At 42.6% G+C, this 15,540-nt stretch overlaps 1 protein-coding gene across 5 annotated transcripts in view; it reads left to right on the forward strand.

Annotated features, from left to right (window-relative positions):
* The window catches only part of JAG2 (jagged canonical Notch ligand 2), a 288,684-nt gene that overhangs the window by 222,110 nt on the left and 51,034 nt on the right, over nt 1-15,540 (forward strand). For all 5 annotated transcript variants that reach the window (XM_033952670.1, XM_033952665.1, XM_033952666.1 and 2 more), the window contains one exon: nt 10,186-10,213. In XM_033952670.1, the coding sequence (XP_033808561.1) occupies nt 10,186-10,213 (28 nt within the window). The remainder of the gene's footprint in view (nt 1-10,185; nt 10,214-15,540) is intronic.

Genomic DNA, 15,540 nt, shown 5'->3' on the forward strand with positions numbered 1-15,540 from the left:
AATTTCCTCTGGGAATGTTTTTTTCCTTTCCTCTTCAGCTTCATATTATTTGAAACAGGGAGGTTCTCTTAACAGCATCCTGTGAAGAACATTAAAATGGGTGGTTTTATTTGCTGAATATAGTTCTTCAGTGTTGTGGTAACATACTGCCAGGGTGATTTCTGTAGGTGGGGCAGAGCATGGTTTTCTGCTGCTTCAAGATTTAGCATCTGTAAAAAAATGTTAATTTAAAATTTTTTTTCTCCCTTTTCTACTTTAATTGTCTCCTATAACAAGCAATTACATAAATAAGTTTAGGTTCAATAAACATCTTCTGTCAAAAGCATTTTCATAGCTATTCAATAAACTCTGAGGAGCAATAACATGCTTCTTTTGCTTTTAGAACATAAAAATCTGGCAGTAGAATGAAGTGGAACAAGCAGCCATTTCTAAACAATCATATATAGGCAGTAACTATGAAGTTGCTTCTACAATGTCAACGATTACTGTAAAAGCAGATCCTTAGATAAGGTTCAAATAAATCCAGTGTAATAGGTGTATCATTCTAGACAAGTGGGTTATCTCCCCATAGCCATGAGCCATATGCAGAAGGAATCCACTCTGGATTTTTTCTGTCCCTCCTAGTTCACTGGGAGATCTACTGCCACCTACAGTTTTCTCCTTCTGCACCCGAGCCGGAAGGAGTATTTTAGTTCTGCTCTCCCCTTTCTTATTTTATTTGATGTTTTTTCGATATTTTCAGTATCTTCAGTACTTAGAGCTTTCATCCTTGGCATAGCTCTGCCTGCACAGAGAAGAAGCAGACTGCAGTCTGCAGCTAACAGGCTGATCCCTGGCAGTACCTGTTAGCCAGATTTTTGGAGCATGGGTCCATCCCCGCTTACTTTCCTCACCTCTTGCTTTGCAGGGCTTGGGCGCAGACTGTCAAGCTTCTATAGGAGGCTCAGCGATGTCTCACAGGGTGCCAGCTGCATTTTTTTGTCTCCCTCCCCCCATCGGTCCATAGGGGTAGAGGAGCGGTCAGATGCCATGTCTGACAGGCAGCCCAAAGATCATTGTGAAAGAGACATATCTAGCATGAGTCAGTGATTCTTCTCTATTTCATCTACTTTAAGAAAACTGAGGCAGGTTACAGCACAGGTCACAGTGAGTAAAGCTGTTACAGCCTCAGAGGTGAATCGGGAGTGTCTGAAATTCGGGTTTGAGGGTCCCTGTGTTCTCTCGCCTAAAATAAAAATCCCCAAATCACTGTTTTATAACTTTGGGAAGTTTAAGCTAACGATTTTAGGAGTGAAAATCATGATAGCGCCCTTCTTGGAGTTTTAGCGATCTTGTTTTCAAAGGATCCCTGCACTTCCAAACAACAGAAGAAGAAAAATTGATATTTAGTGAATTTGGGATTAGGATCATATCTAGAGTATGACCTGCTGTATGAGTAGGCTCAGCTATCATAGGAAATAAGTTTGTCAGTGAAGAGATTAGTAGTTCAGATGTAATTGCGTTATCTTGCTCATCAAAATGGACTTTAAAATCACCAAGAATTAGCAGGTTTTGAGCAGATGTACTAAGGTCAAATAGTCAATTGCAAAAGTGTGAGGATATCACGGCTGATCGAGAGGGGCAGGGACGGGGGACATAGAAAAGTAAAAAATTGAGTTGAGGTGTAATGAAGAAATTCAGTTGGGGATCTAGCCTGTGAACTTTCAAAGCCTTTAATAAGGGAGTTCCTATGGATTACTGCAAGAATTCCTCCCGTTTTTCCAGTCTGTGATTGTAGTGATAGGTAAAACCAGAAGGGCAAATGTAGGCGAGGTAGGCTTCATCGCCATCAGATAGCCATGTTTCCATAATGCAAAGGAGGTCTAATGAATTTTGAATAATGGTACCTTTTATGATGTAATGTTTATTTTTAATAGATCACGAATTGATCAGACCTATATTGAAACATTTGGATGCAGTGCATCTATCAGAGATAGAATATTTCGTCAGTAGAATTTTATTGCATTGAGGGGTTAGAGAAGAGGCATACCTGGAAGAAATAGCTGGGCGGTTCCCCCAGCTCACTAGAATCTGGGCATATGAAGAATCCATAACAGGGCATGTAAGAAAAAGAAAAAAGACTAAGAGAGCTTTTGTAATAGGTGTGTGAAGAGCTAAGACATCTTCAAATAATACAAAATACCGCAATCAAAGTTATCACCAAATCTAGAAAATTTGATCGTTATGCCCCTTCTGAAGAATGTACATTGACTTCCAATTACACATAGGATAACCTATAAAATAGCGTTATTAACTTATAAAGCTCAAATCACGAAAGCCCCATTATTCATTGACAGAATTCTAATACCCCATATACCATCTTCGATCGCTCAGATAACAAACCAAAACTTACTGACCATTTCTTCATTAAGAGTTATCAATACAAGACATTTTACCATATTCTCTGTCACAGCACCTTTAATTTGGAACTCTATCCCAGCCCATTTAAGAGAAGAAAAAAATTTAAAGGATTTCTGAAAAGCTTCTTATTCATAGAAGCTTGGGCTAGACATTTCTGATTTCTTCTTTTGATTTTTTTTTTTTCTTTTTTCCTCTTGATTTTTTTCTTACAGAAGTTTTTAAGTAGATTTTTATAACTTATTCTGCACCCTATGTTTTCCTTCTTTGTTTCTTTCCTTTACTTATTGTAGTTCTTCCCTCCTTCCACCATGTTACAATACGTCAGCCTATGTCACTGTCTACGTTTTCACTATGTTCTTTTAGTTAATGTTATATGTACTTTTCCCCATTTTAATTATTGTACATGGCCTAGAAATTTTTGATATGTGATTAATCAAATGTTTTAATTTGAAGCTTAATTGAAACCTTGCTCCTAGCACTAAAACTTGCTGTCTCGTACCAAGAAATGTTTTCCTTCTCAGAACAAAATATTTAAAGCCTAAAATCAGGATTCAGTCAGAGCTAGAGTCAGTAGAGAAATGGTGGTCAGAAGTTGAAGGTTTGATATGTTTATTAAAATTTTAATATACTGCTTAACTTAAGACCAGAGCGATTTACAAATTAAATACATAAAAAAGGAACTCCATAATAATAGGAAAGATATAAATATAGTACATACTTCTAAGATTCATTCAAGGTTGGCCCATTCTTATCACTGAATACCATTTGCAGAGAAGCTAGTATATCCTAGTATCATCATCATACATCAACATTAAAGGCTTCTTTAAACACACAACTTTTTTGTAAAATTTTAAATTTAAGATTTTCTTCCACACAAATGTAGTGTGGAAGAAGATTCCATAAAAACAATGCCAAGCAGAAGAAAGCTTTTGTTCTGGTTGATTACCATCTAGCTCTTTTTAGCAATGGCAGTACCAACCAATTGTCTTGTGATCTAAGAATCCTACTTGGAGTATATGGAATAGTCAACTTGGCTGTTGGCAATAAAATGTCTTGTGTGTCATGGTTAATACTTAAATTTTACCCCCCCCCCAAAAAAAACAGGTAACCAATGATATTTTAAGAAAAAGAAGAGCGATATGATCATATTTACTACAGTTACTTAATAGTGCTGTGTTTTGTGAAGTGTTGTAAGTGCCTGAAATTAAGTTGAGGTCCCTGCATAGACTAAATTACAGTAATCTATCTTGGAAACAAATAAAGCACAGATTTATCATTAAAATGTTTTACTTATGTCAGTCTCTAGAGAAATTATTATTATTATAACATCAGAAATATGGTCAAACACGAATCAACCATAATCTCTAAATACCTAAACTTATCCGCAGGGGGAATAGATTTTACTAGTATTGTTAAAGTAATGTTAGGTTCTTGGATATATTACAGATACGTTTTGTCAAATACAGTTATAAGCAGGGATTCATCCAGACCAAAAATACAAAGATATAGCTGACATACTGAAAATCAAAAAGATGAAAAAGATGAAAAGGAGAAAAATAAACCTCAATTGAGGGCAGTTGGGACTACACAAGTACCCAATCATCCACTCATCATCACGGGTCTATAAAAAACTCCAAAACATGTATAAATAATCAATTCTCACGTCTTTCATTCATACAAAATCTTCTTTTTGTTATTTTTCACAGTCTTTTTTATCATTTTTTTATAATTTCAATATAGCTGTCAAGCAGTAAAAGGCCCGAATCCCAAACTTAACCACATTACTTGGACTACAGCTAAATATAATGAGTATAAGCAGTTTTTAGAGATATGAAGCATATATCTGGAATCGTGAAAAAATACACTCATCTGAAATCGAGGGTTTTCACCAAGGGCTTCCAACACAAGATCCCGACAGAAAAGACTTTCTGTTTCGCCCGGCAAGGGCTACTTCAGGGGAAAAATGCCAACTCGAATATCTCTCTGCTTCTAATTATTTGCTGGAAGTAAAGCCGACTCCTCTCAAGATGGTGCTGTCCAATGAATCATAACATGCAAGTTTTATTGATATTTAAAGAAAGACAATACTCCTTTAGCCATTGAGATACTGCTAACAAACAGTCTTGGATTGGTGTTAAATCTAAATGTAGAGGACCAACTTTAACCACTATCATAATGTCTTCTGCCTAGTAATAGACATTAAGCCCAAATTCTTGAATAATAGTTAATAATGGGGTAATAAAAATATTGAAGAGAGCTGATGAAAGGGAAGAACCCTGTGGCACTCCACTAGTTAGATATTTTCTAGATGGTGAATGACCTAATAAAGTAGAATAAATTCTGTTTTTAAGTATACCAGTACAAAAGCAGTAGATGACAAGAACAGATTATGATCAACAAGATCAAATGCTGAAGCTAGACCCAGAGAGACTGCTAAAGCAATCTATCCATTTTCCAATATTTATTGGGTTTCATGGAAAAAAAGCAGCAATCGAGGTGTCTGTACTATGCACTGTTCTAAATCCAGGCTGGTTGGGATGCAAAACATTAGTGCTGATTCCACAGCTCTGCCTACAATGCTTGGAACTTCATGATTCCTATTCTTGTATCCTGAGCTCGCAGATGTCAAGGAGGGGAAGGGCAAGAAAATCAGTGAAACATAAGTATATTTTTGTTGCATATAAGTCCAGTCTATCAGCATCGTAAGCATCAATCTAATGTCTCCTGTGGGTACATCGGCATCAAGTACCCTTGACATTGAGTGCTTATAGAAGCTATTGCAATTGGTCATTCTCTAAGCTCCTTCTGAGAAAAAAAGTATTCATCCTTGTTCTCTTCCGTGCCAAAGGACAAGAATGCAGGATGTTGGTCAGAGGCCAAGGTACATCAACATAGGTTCTGCTTGAAGCATGGTAATGTGAAAGTATCAAGGCAGCAAGGTCACCAGTGCTCTTGAAGCACCTCTGACTTGAGCACTCATCCTTGCCATTGGAGGGGGTGCAGCTCCAAGGAGCTGAGACAGCTTTTGATACATCCCAAATGTCTTATTGGGTTGTGGCCATTGCAACTACGATATCCCAGTCTTTAAGGGGCAGCTCATGAGGATATTGGTGTATTGTATGGCGTGCTGCTTTGCCCAACACAAAGCTGCAGCTTCGAGAGCATTAATATCAAGGCTTGAGGAAATGCAGCTGATTCTGGAAACCTATTCACTGTCTGCAGGGGAAACTTTGACACCTAAGAGCTTTGAATTGATTGCAGACAGTGCTGGTGTTTGATCTCCAGCCCAACAGGAAAAGAAAATCACCCGTGCCTTGACACCACAGGCCCAGAAAGGAATGACACTGCCCATTCATAGAATCCTGACACAGGTACAGTTAAAATGGAAGACCCTTCAATATGTTTAGTTTTCAAATAAGGCTCCAGGATTCAAGATTCTAAAGTATCTTCAGCAATTCTTGAGAGTTTGAAGACTTACGCCTTGGTGCCACAGGAAGAGAAGCAAGGATTTTTGAGTCTTTTGGGGAAAGTATTATCAGAATGCTGTGCTTGTATCCTGCATAGCTTTTTACCAGCTCTTCATTGGCATACCCTAGTAGAACATTATGTGGAGTGGAGTGGATAGTTAACTGATCCCATGCATGCACAGGCGCACACACACCAACTTGATGGTAAAAATCCCAAGCACGTGACTAAAAAGAGAGGCTTTCATAATATTCGATCGATCTACCAATCCTTCCAAATCTATCCAAACTATGGAAAGTATTTATCCAAACAATGCAGTTCTAAATAGAGGGTTTCTAACAGGCACCAAATAATCATGTTTTCAGTTGCTTACAGAAGTGCAAATTAGCATTTTCCTGTCTTTAAAATTTCTGATAGAGCATTCCAAACCAATTCTGTTTCAGCTAAACCCCATAACTTTGTGCGTATATACGTGTGTATTTCATAAGATGCATGCATAAGTGCCAATCCCACTTTATTCTATATCTGGTAAAAGTAGGGGCTGTATTTTCCTAACAGTTGTGTGTATGTGCTATGGCAATTTTATATACTGTATTTCCAATGAGTGGGCAAAATGCTGTTCTAAACACTGAAATTGCTTATATGGGTTTCCTCTTATTCTTGTTTCTCTTGAATTATGTAAATATCTATTATAGAAATAACTATCGCACTTTTGTGACAAGTGGGTCAAAAATGCAATATTTAATAAACACGCTTATTCTATTTGTGACTTTAAATTATAACTTAAATTTCTATATAGATTCTTTAAAATAATATAATAATGGACATGTTGATTTACAGAATAAGATTGCATTTCACTTGTGCACATTTAAGTGTAAGACAAAGTACAGTCAAAATTTTAAAAAGGTCAGAGGTTGAATTTAAATAAGAGGAGACAATTGGATTTAGCTCACATTTTTTCAGTAGTAGATCATATTAGCTCACATTTTTTCAGTAGTAGATCTATTTCCCAGGAGGACTAGGGGCTAGATTTACTAAACCTTCCGATCCTGTACCGACGATCGCAAAACCAGTTTTTCTGGTTTTGCGATCGTACCCCGACCCGATTCACTAAACTGTTGCCCAATCATTCTCCGCTCCGATCCTCCCATGCAAATTAGTTAAACCCCATGCAAAATAGCCAAGCGATTGATTCACTAATAATTGCTTGGCTATTTTGCATCAGGTTTTATTATTGTCAAACCCGACTGCTGCAGACATTTCGGTAACTGTTACCGACAGGTCTGACTTTTTTTTTTTTTTTAATTTGTTTTTTTTTATGGCACTGATATTTTGCGTGTATTACACATGTAAAATATCAGCCTGATTTAAAAAAATTTTTTAAAAGCTCCACCCCCCGAACTCCCAAAAAAGCTCCCCGCCGATGCCCTACGCCGCTGCTTCAAAATTATGGCAGGAGGGATTCCCACTCCCGACTCCCTGCCCCACCCCAAAAAAAAAAAAAAAAAACGGCAGAAGAGATGCCGACTCCCTCCTGTCAGCGGACGCCCTGTTCCCCTCCCCGTACTTGTAACGGAGCAGGAGGGGTGCTCAGTCCCTCCTGCTCCTATGACTCTAGCGATGCGTTTGAGGCCTTAGGCCCCACACCGCTGCATCATGTGATGTACGAAGAGGGACCAAAGGCCCCAGGTGGCTCAGGCCCCTCCCAAGGGAGGGGCTTGAGTCACCTGAGCCAATCAGGGACTTCTTAGGGAGTAGCCTAAGGAAGTCCCTGATTGGCTATTGCTTTGCCAAAGCAATAGCCAATCAGGGATTTCCTTAAGCTACTCCCTAAGGAAGTCCCTGATTGCCCTATTGTCTCAGGCCCTTCCCAAGGGAGGATCCCGAGGCGCCTGAGCCAATCAGGGCCTTTGGCCCCTCCCTATGCATCACATGATGCACAGGGACAGGACCTAAGGCCTCAGACACGTCGCTGGAGTCATAGGAACAGGAGGGGACTGAGCAACCCTCCTGCTCTGTTACGGGAAGGGGAACAGGGCGTCCAGTGGCTGGAGGGAGTCAAGATCCCTCTTGCCATTTTCTTTTTTTGGGGGGGGAGGTAAGTTGGGAGTGGGAATCCCTCCTGCCATAATTCTGAAGCAGCAGCATAGGGCATTGGCGGGGGGGGATTTTATTTTTATTTTTTTTTTGTTTCGGTGAGGGAGGGGGGAAGGGGCACTTGGAAGGGCTTTAAAAAATTATTTTTTAATCGGGCTGATATTTTGCGTGTGTAATACACGCAAAATATCTGCCTGATTAAAAAATAATTTTTTTAAAGCTGGCAGAAGCCCTGACAGCATAAGAACATAAGAACATAAGCAATGCCTCTGCTGGGTCAGACCTGAGGTCCATCATGCCCAGCAGTCCGCTCACGTGGCGGCCCAACAGGTCCAGGACCTGTGCAGTAATCCTCTATTTATACCCCTCTATCCCCTTTTCCAGCAGGAAATTGTCCAATCCTTTCTTAAACCCCTGTACTGTACTCTGCCCTATTACTCCCTCTGGAAGCGCATTCCAGGTGTCCACCACTCGTTGGGTAAAGAAGAACTTCCTAGCATTCGTTTTAAATCTGTCCCCTTTCAACTTTTCCAAGTGTCCTCTTGTTCTTTTATTTTTCGAAAGTTTGAAGAATCTGTCCTTCTCTACTCTCTCTATGCCCTTCATGATTTTATAAGTCTCTATCATATCCCCTCTAAGTCTCCTCTTCTCCAGGGAAAAGAGACCCAGTTTCTCCAATCTCTCAGCGTATGAGAGGTTTTCCATCCCTTTTATCAAGCGTGTCGCTCTCTTCTCCTATCACTACTGTCAGGGCTCTGCCCTGATTCAGTCGCTTTGAGTCGGGAGTTTGCATGCAAATGATTTGCACCTCCGTGCAAATCATTTACATGCAAAAAAGATAGTGAATCAATCGCTGTTTTAAAATCGGCCAGGAATTGGCCAACAGCGATTGACTCCCTATCTTTAGTGAACCTGGGCCTTAGTCTAACAAGGTGATTCTCAAAACCTACTGCTGGTGGTAAGGCCAGTTAGCATGGGAATAATGTGCATATAAATTTGCATAGAATGCTCAGAAGGCTTTAGTGCAGGAAACAGCATGAGCGGCAGAGAAGGCCACAAATTATATTTAAATATAGTCAAAATATATGCTAATGAAATTGTGTGCTATGCTTTCCTAGTGCTCAGAGAAAAAGGCATAAACCCTGATCTTACTGCTGGAAAAAGAACACCTGCTCAGAGTTGGCAATGGGAATATTTTCTTTGATTCCTAATTTAAAATCTGCTGGTTTTATTTTATTACTTTGAAAGCCTGTGTAAGCCAGTAAGTGCTGATACTGAGAGAAATGTGCACGGGTCCAGGCAAATCCGAAAGTGAAAGCACACATTGGCATCTGTTTTCTGTGCTTAAATATAAGCCTTACCCCCCCCCCCCCCCCACACACACACACACACACACACTCCCTGCCCAATAAAACCCCAAGAAATTTGAAAAGTTTATATTTAAAGGCGCAGAAAAACGGCATTGATTGTGTGCTGCACAGCTGGGTTTCCCTGGTACATGCACATAAGAACTGCGCTTTCATAAAGTTCTTCTATGCATGTGCCAAGTATAAGAACATAAGAATAGCCTTACTGGGTCAGACCAATGGTCCATCAAGCCCAGTAACCCATTCTCATGGTGGCCAGTCCTGGTCCCTAGTACCTGTCCAAAACCCAAGGTGTAGCAATATTCCATGCTACCGATACAGGGTATGGTCCTCCCTTGCTTTTGCTTTTAAAGCGTGCATATAATTTGAATATCATTTGAACATTGGAGAGCTACTTTTCTGCTTTGTTTTGGCAGTATGGGATGTGTGCTGTTGGCTGTACTGCAGGATTTGAACCTGACTGCTCTAGGCTACTCTCCACTCCATAAAGGACAATTGTGTATGCCCTTTAAAAAGCTGTCGGAGGTAAATTTTAATTTAAAACACAAGAGGAGATAATATCAGTAGTTCTATCACTCCAGTCTGTAGGCATCGCACAGCCCAGTCTGCCATGCTGTATCCAATTGGGGGTTCAAGCCATCCAGTTTGCATTTATCCTTTACATTAGATATAAAAGCATGGACCAAAGTGAAATCTTGATGTCCAAGGGTTTTATTCAGGTTCTGCTTTTAATTTCTGTCAAATTTGGTCATGTCTCTTCATCATAGGGCATATTGAGAATCCAAGTTTTGAGTCTTTTTTTTTTTTTTTTTAAGATCTATAAACTATAAATTTGTGTTTTTGTTTTTTTTAATAGATACCAATGATTGCAACCCTCATCCATGGTAAGGGCTAAAATTTACTAGTGTAATGTTTGTTTTAAGACATATTCTAAAGAAACGTAATATTTTGGTTCGGGGTTAACTTATATTTGGTTAGAGGGTATCCTTTCATTTACATTCTTATTGTTTAAAGATGTAGGGGGGGGTCTTCTTTCCTTAGTGCACTAAGGGCTAGATTCACTAAACCCCCCTTACCTTTCCGATCCGGTTCCGATCTGTGGCCGAGTCTTGCCAGGTAATCAATCCACTAAAGGCTCCCCATGCAAATTTCCTGATCGGTCACATGCCCACAAGCAATCCCACGGATTGCTGAAGACCGATCGCATTGCATGCACAGACCATTATTGTTAGTTGTAGATGCGATCCTCACTTGATCTCCTGCACAAGCGAGGTCAAAACAAAGGGGGAGGGGCGGCATAGGAGGTAGCAGCTCCTGAAAGGAATCAATATTAAACAGCGCTTTAGGTCACAGCTCCCAAAAGGAATCAAATATTGAACACGCTTTAAACCCGCCAGACTCTCCTGCTCTCTGTCACCCTTTCTTGTAGTGTGAGCCTGTGGTTTTAACCCGCGGGTTTAAAGTGGGCTGCACTGTAGCGTGTTCTGGAACAGAACACACCGTAGTACAGCCCCGCTTTAAACCCGTGGGTTGAAACCACGGGCTCGCACTGCAGGGAAGGGTGGCAAGAGCAGGAGAGTCGGGGCAGAGAGCAGGAAAGGACATGAGCAACTGGTCCTCAGCAGTTGCTTCTTTTTTGATCGGCCAGTCCAGTCGGTGTTCCTGAATTTGTTTAGTGAATCGAGGCCCTTCCTACTTTGCATATCATTTCCATGCACAGATTGGATCGGGAGGAAGGTTAGTGAATCGGATCGTGTTCGCAAACTGGTCGGGACACAATCTGTGGGCTTAGTGAATCTAGCCCTAAGTTCTAATGCACAAGGAAATACTTACTGCGAAATGGGTTAAAGTGGTAATGTCCCCTTTTCCATTTATTATTCGCATGTTAGCACACGTATTTATTTTTTCAAATATTTTTGCAGGGAGCATGAAATGGTAGGGAAAGGAATTGAAAATGTTGTTCAGCTTCTGCATTGTGATTAATGTGTGCTAACTGGATAATGTAGGCTTAACACAAGAGCACTTAGCAAGTTAACTTATTTCAGGCACTATGCACTAATGAAAACATGAGCGTGGGGCCTGCAACAATAAAAAACTGAATCTGGGCTTAGGTCCCATATCAAGACATGCTAAGACCAAATTCTAAAGCCCTAAAAGGGCCCCTTAGTGCAAGATAAATAGTCTTTGTTATAGTTAGGATCTAGAGAGCTGCACGGGAATGGGGACGACGGGAATCCCGCGGGACCCGCGGGTTCCCCCTTCGGGTCACGGGGATCCCGTGGGGACGCCCCTAGGGTCTCGGGGATCCCGTGGGGACGCCCCCTAGGGTCGCGGGGATCCCATGGGGACACCTCCGAGGGTCGCGGGGCTCCTGCGGGGCTGGATGTACTCAGTCGCGCGGCTTTTCTTCTCCCTACCTTCTCTGCTTGCAGCACAGAGCCGAACGGAAGTCTTCCCGACGTCAGCGCTGACGTCGGATGGGAGGGAGGGCTTAAACAAAGTCCTCCCTCCCTCCGACGTCAGCGCTGACGTCGGGAAGACTTCCGTTCGGCTCTGTGCTGCAGGCAGGGCAGGTAAGGAGAAGGAGAGTAGCCTCGCGGTTCGAGTGGCTACCAAGGGAGGGGGCGGTCCGCCCCGCCCCGGTTGCAGCACAGCCGGCCAGGTCCCCTTAATTTTGTGGCACTTCCCCGACCGACCGATAACAGCCCGGGTCCGACAATCCTCCCTGCCCTGTAGCCGCGAATCTAAATTACCTTCTTACAACAGCTGTAAGGAGGTAATTTAGATTCGCGGTTAAGGGCAGGGAGGTTTGTCGGACCGGGGCTGTTGTCGGTCGGTCGGGGAAGTGCCACAAAAGTAAGGGGACCTGGCCGGCTGTGCTGCACCCGGGGCGGTAGAGAAGGAGGGGGGAGAAGGACTCTGAAAGCACTTGAAGACAGAGGAGGGAGAAGGACGCTGAAAGCACATGGGGGAATACAAAGGGGTGGAGAAGGACGCTGAAAGGCCATGGGAAGGGTGGGGGGGGGAAGGACTCTGAAAGCACTTGTGGAAGACAAAGGGGTGGAGAAGGACGCTGAAAGGACATGGGGAAGATGGGGGGGAGAAGGACACTGAAAGGAAATGAGGAAGAGAGAGTAGGGAGAAGACGCTGGCAGGGAAGAAGATAGATGCCAGACTATGGGGGGAGCGGAGAGAAGAAGATGGGTGCCAGGCCAATTTGGAAGGGGGAAGAAAGGGAGAGGCACAGTAACAGAGCAAATGGAAGATGCAGAAGGAAGAGAGACAGTGGATGGAAGGAATTGAATGAGAACATGAGGAAAGCAGAAACCAGGCAACAAAGGTAGGAAAAGAATTCTATTTCTTTTTTTTTGCTTCAGGATAAAGTAGTATATTAGTTGTGTTGATAAAAATTTATAAACATTAGAGGCTCCGGTAGAAACCCGTTTACAAAGTATGTATTCTTCCCAATTAATATTTTCAAATTAATAAAGTCTTTTTGCTTATTTGTAAATGGGTTTCTACCAGAGCCTTTAATTCAGTAGCATAATTAAATGAAATAACTATTTCTGAAGTTTATGGGGACGGAGGGGATTCCTCGCGGGGACGGGTGGGGACGGAGGGATTCCTCATGGGGACGGGTGGGATTCCTCGCGGGGACGGGTAGGGACGGGTGGGACTTTGGCGGGGACGGGTGGGATTTCTGTCCCCGCGCAACTCTCTATTAGGATCCTGTGTTCACAGAAATCTCTTTCCCCAGAGGTCACTTGCTTGTGATTTCACAGACAGAGGTACAAGCAGCCTTCTAATAGACCAGGATAGTAGCATTGGAAGTAATTTAGTAGAATAGAAAGAACAGTGGCTTTTAAAGACTGTAAAACATTTCTCATCACATCTTGAATAAGATGAATGGGGAAAATGTTACTGTATATGCTCGAATATAAGTCAAGATCTCCATTTTCCTCCCCAAAAGGAGGAAAAATGGTTGACTCAAATATAAGTCGGGCGGCTTAATATTCAAGTGCCCTGCCCTGTCAGACTCTGCACCCAGCCCCCTCCCTGCCAGACACTACACCCAGCCTCTTCTCGCCTTTCCCTCTCAGGCACTGCACCCAGCCCTCTTCCCTCCCAGGCTCTGCACCTTGTCCCTCCCTCCCTGCCTTGTCCTCAAACCTCCTCTGCCGATCCCTGGTGGTCCAGAGGTGCAGCAGGCAGGAGCAAGCATTCCTGCTCTGGTCAGTGCTGACTGCCACGCTATAGTGTTTCTAAAGCCGCTGAGTGACACCAAGCAGAAGCGAGCTTTGGCGCTGCTGCTTGGCACTGAGTAGCTTCCTGAGCCAGTCAGGAAGCCGAGAGCAGCGCCAAAGCGCGCTTCTGCTTGGTGCTGCTCAGCAGATGAAGAAATGATATCGCGGCAGCCACCACCGACCAGGGCAGGAGTGCGGAAAGCTCGCCCCTGCCCACTGCACCTCTGGACCACTAGGGACCGGCAGAGGAGGTACGAGAGCAGGGAGGGGGACAAGGTGCAGAGCCTGGCAGCGACCTGCAATAATTCTGGGAGGGGACGCTGGCCCAAATATAAACTGCAGTGTTCTCCCCAGAAATTTTATCCAGCCGGGTGGGGCGGGATGGGGAAATTTGGTGGTGGGGAAAATTAACCCCCTCTTTTATTAAGGTGCGCTAGCATTTTTAGCGCGCGCAAACCCCTGCGCTATGTGGGAAAACTAACGCCAGCTCAATGCTGGCATTAGCATCTAGCGCGCATGGCAATTCCTCTGTGCGCTAAACGCACGCTAAAACCACTATCGTAACTTAGTAAAAGGAGCCCTAAATGTGTACTATTTTTATTAGTTAACTAGCTGATGCCCCGGCGTTGCACGGGTATTTAATTATAGCAATAACACTGTAAATGGATTCAAATAAAGATACTTTATAGTGGTGAATGAAAGTATTTTTTTACAGCTTAATAAAAAGTACAATATTCAAATTATAAAGTGAAATATTTGACAAAATGAATACAATACAACTAACGCAAAACGTGATTATAAACAACAATTTTAGTTTCACCTCCTGGAGCAAGAACATATAAATTCTTGGGTGAACCCACCCTTGAGCAAGCAAAATAGAGTTGTGGGCCGTGAGACCCCCAGAACATATCACCCCAGGTAGTGAGGGATCTGCATACCAAGTTTCGTCCAAATTGGTCACAGTGAGAATGGCAGCTTTTTACATTTTTTCCATTGACATAAATGGGTGAGATCTGATTTTCTGTTTGTAGCTCCGCCCACGTGTGCAGGAGGGCCGCGAGACCCCCAGAACATATCACCCCAGGTAGTGAGGGATCTGCATACCAATTTTTGTTCAAATCGGTCAAGCCGTTTTTGAATTACTGTGAGAATGGCAGCTTTTTACATTTTTTCCATTGACATGAATGGGTGAAATCTGATTTTATGTTTGTAGCTCCGCCCACGTGTGCAGGTGGGCCGCGAGACCCCCAGAACATATCATCCCAGGTAGTGAGGGATCTGCATACCAAGTTTCGTCCAAATTGGTCACAGTGAGAATGGCAGCTTTTTACATTTTTTCCATTGACATGAATGGGTGAAATCTGATTTTCTGTTTGTAGCTCCGCCCACGTGTGCAGGAGGGCCGTGAGACCCCCAGAACATATCACCCCAGGTAGTGAGGGATCTGCATACCAAGTTTTGTTCAAATCGGTCAAGCCGTTTGTGAATTACTGTGAGAATGGCAGCTTTTTACATTTTTTTCCATTGACATGAATGGGTGAAATCTGATTTTCTGTTTGTAGCTCCGCCCACGTGTGCAGGGGAGCCGGGAGACACCCAGAACATATCACCCCAGGTAGTGAGGGATCTGCATACCAAGTTTCGTTCAAATCGGTCAAGCCATTTTTGAATTACTGTGAGAATGGCAGCTTTTTACATTTTTTCCATTGACATGAATGGGTGAAATCTGATTTTATGTTTGTAGCTCCGCCCACGTGTGCAGGTGGGCCGTGAGACCCCCAGAACATATCATCCCAGGTAGTGAGGGATCTGCATACCAAGTTTCGTTCAAATCGGTCAAGCCGTTTTTGCGTGATCGCGGCACATACACACACACATACATACACACATACATACCTCCGATTTTATATATATATATAGATAGATTATTATTATTATTTTCCAATGCTCAATATGACTTCCTTTTT

The sequence above is a fragment of the Geotrypetes seraphini genome, chromosome 7 (assembly GCF_902459505.1).
Source record: "Geotrypetes seraphini chromosome 7, aGeoSer1.1, whole genome shotgun sequence".
In the NCBI taxonomy this organism is placed as follows: domain Eukaryota; kingdom Metazoa; phylum Chordata; class Amphibia; order Gymnophiona; family Dermophiidae; genus Geotrypetes; species Geotrypetes seraphini.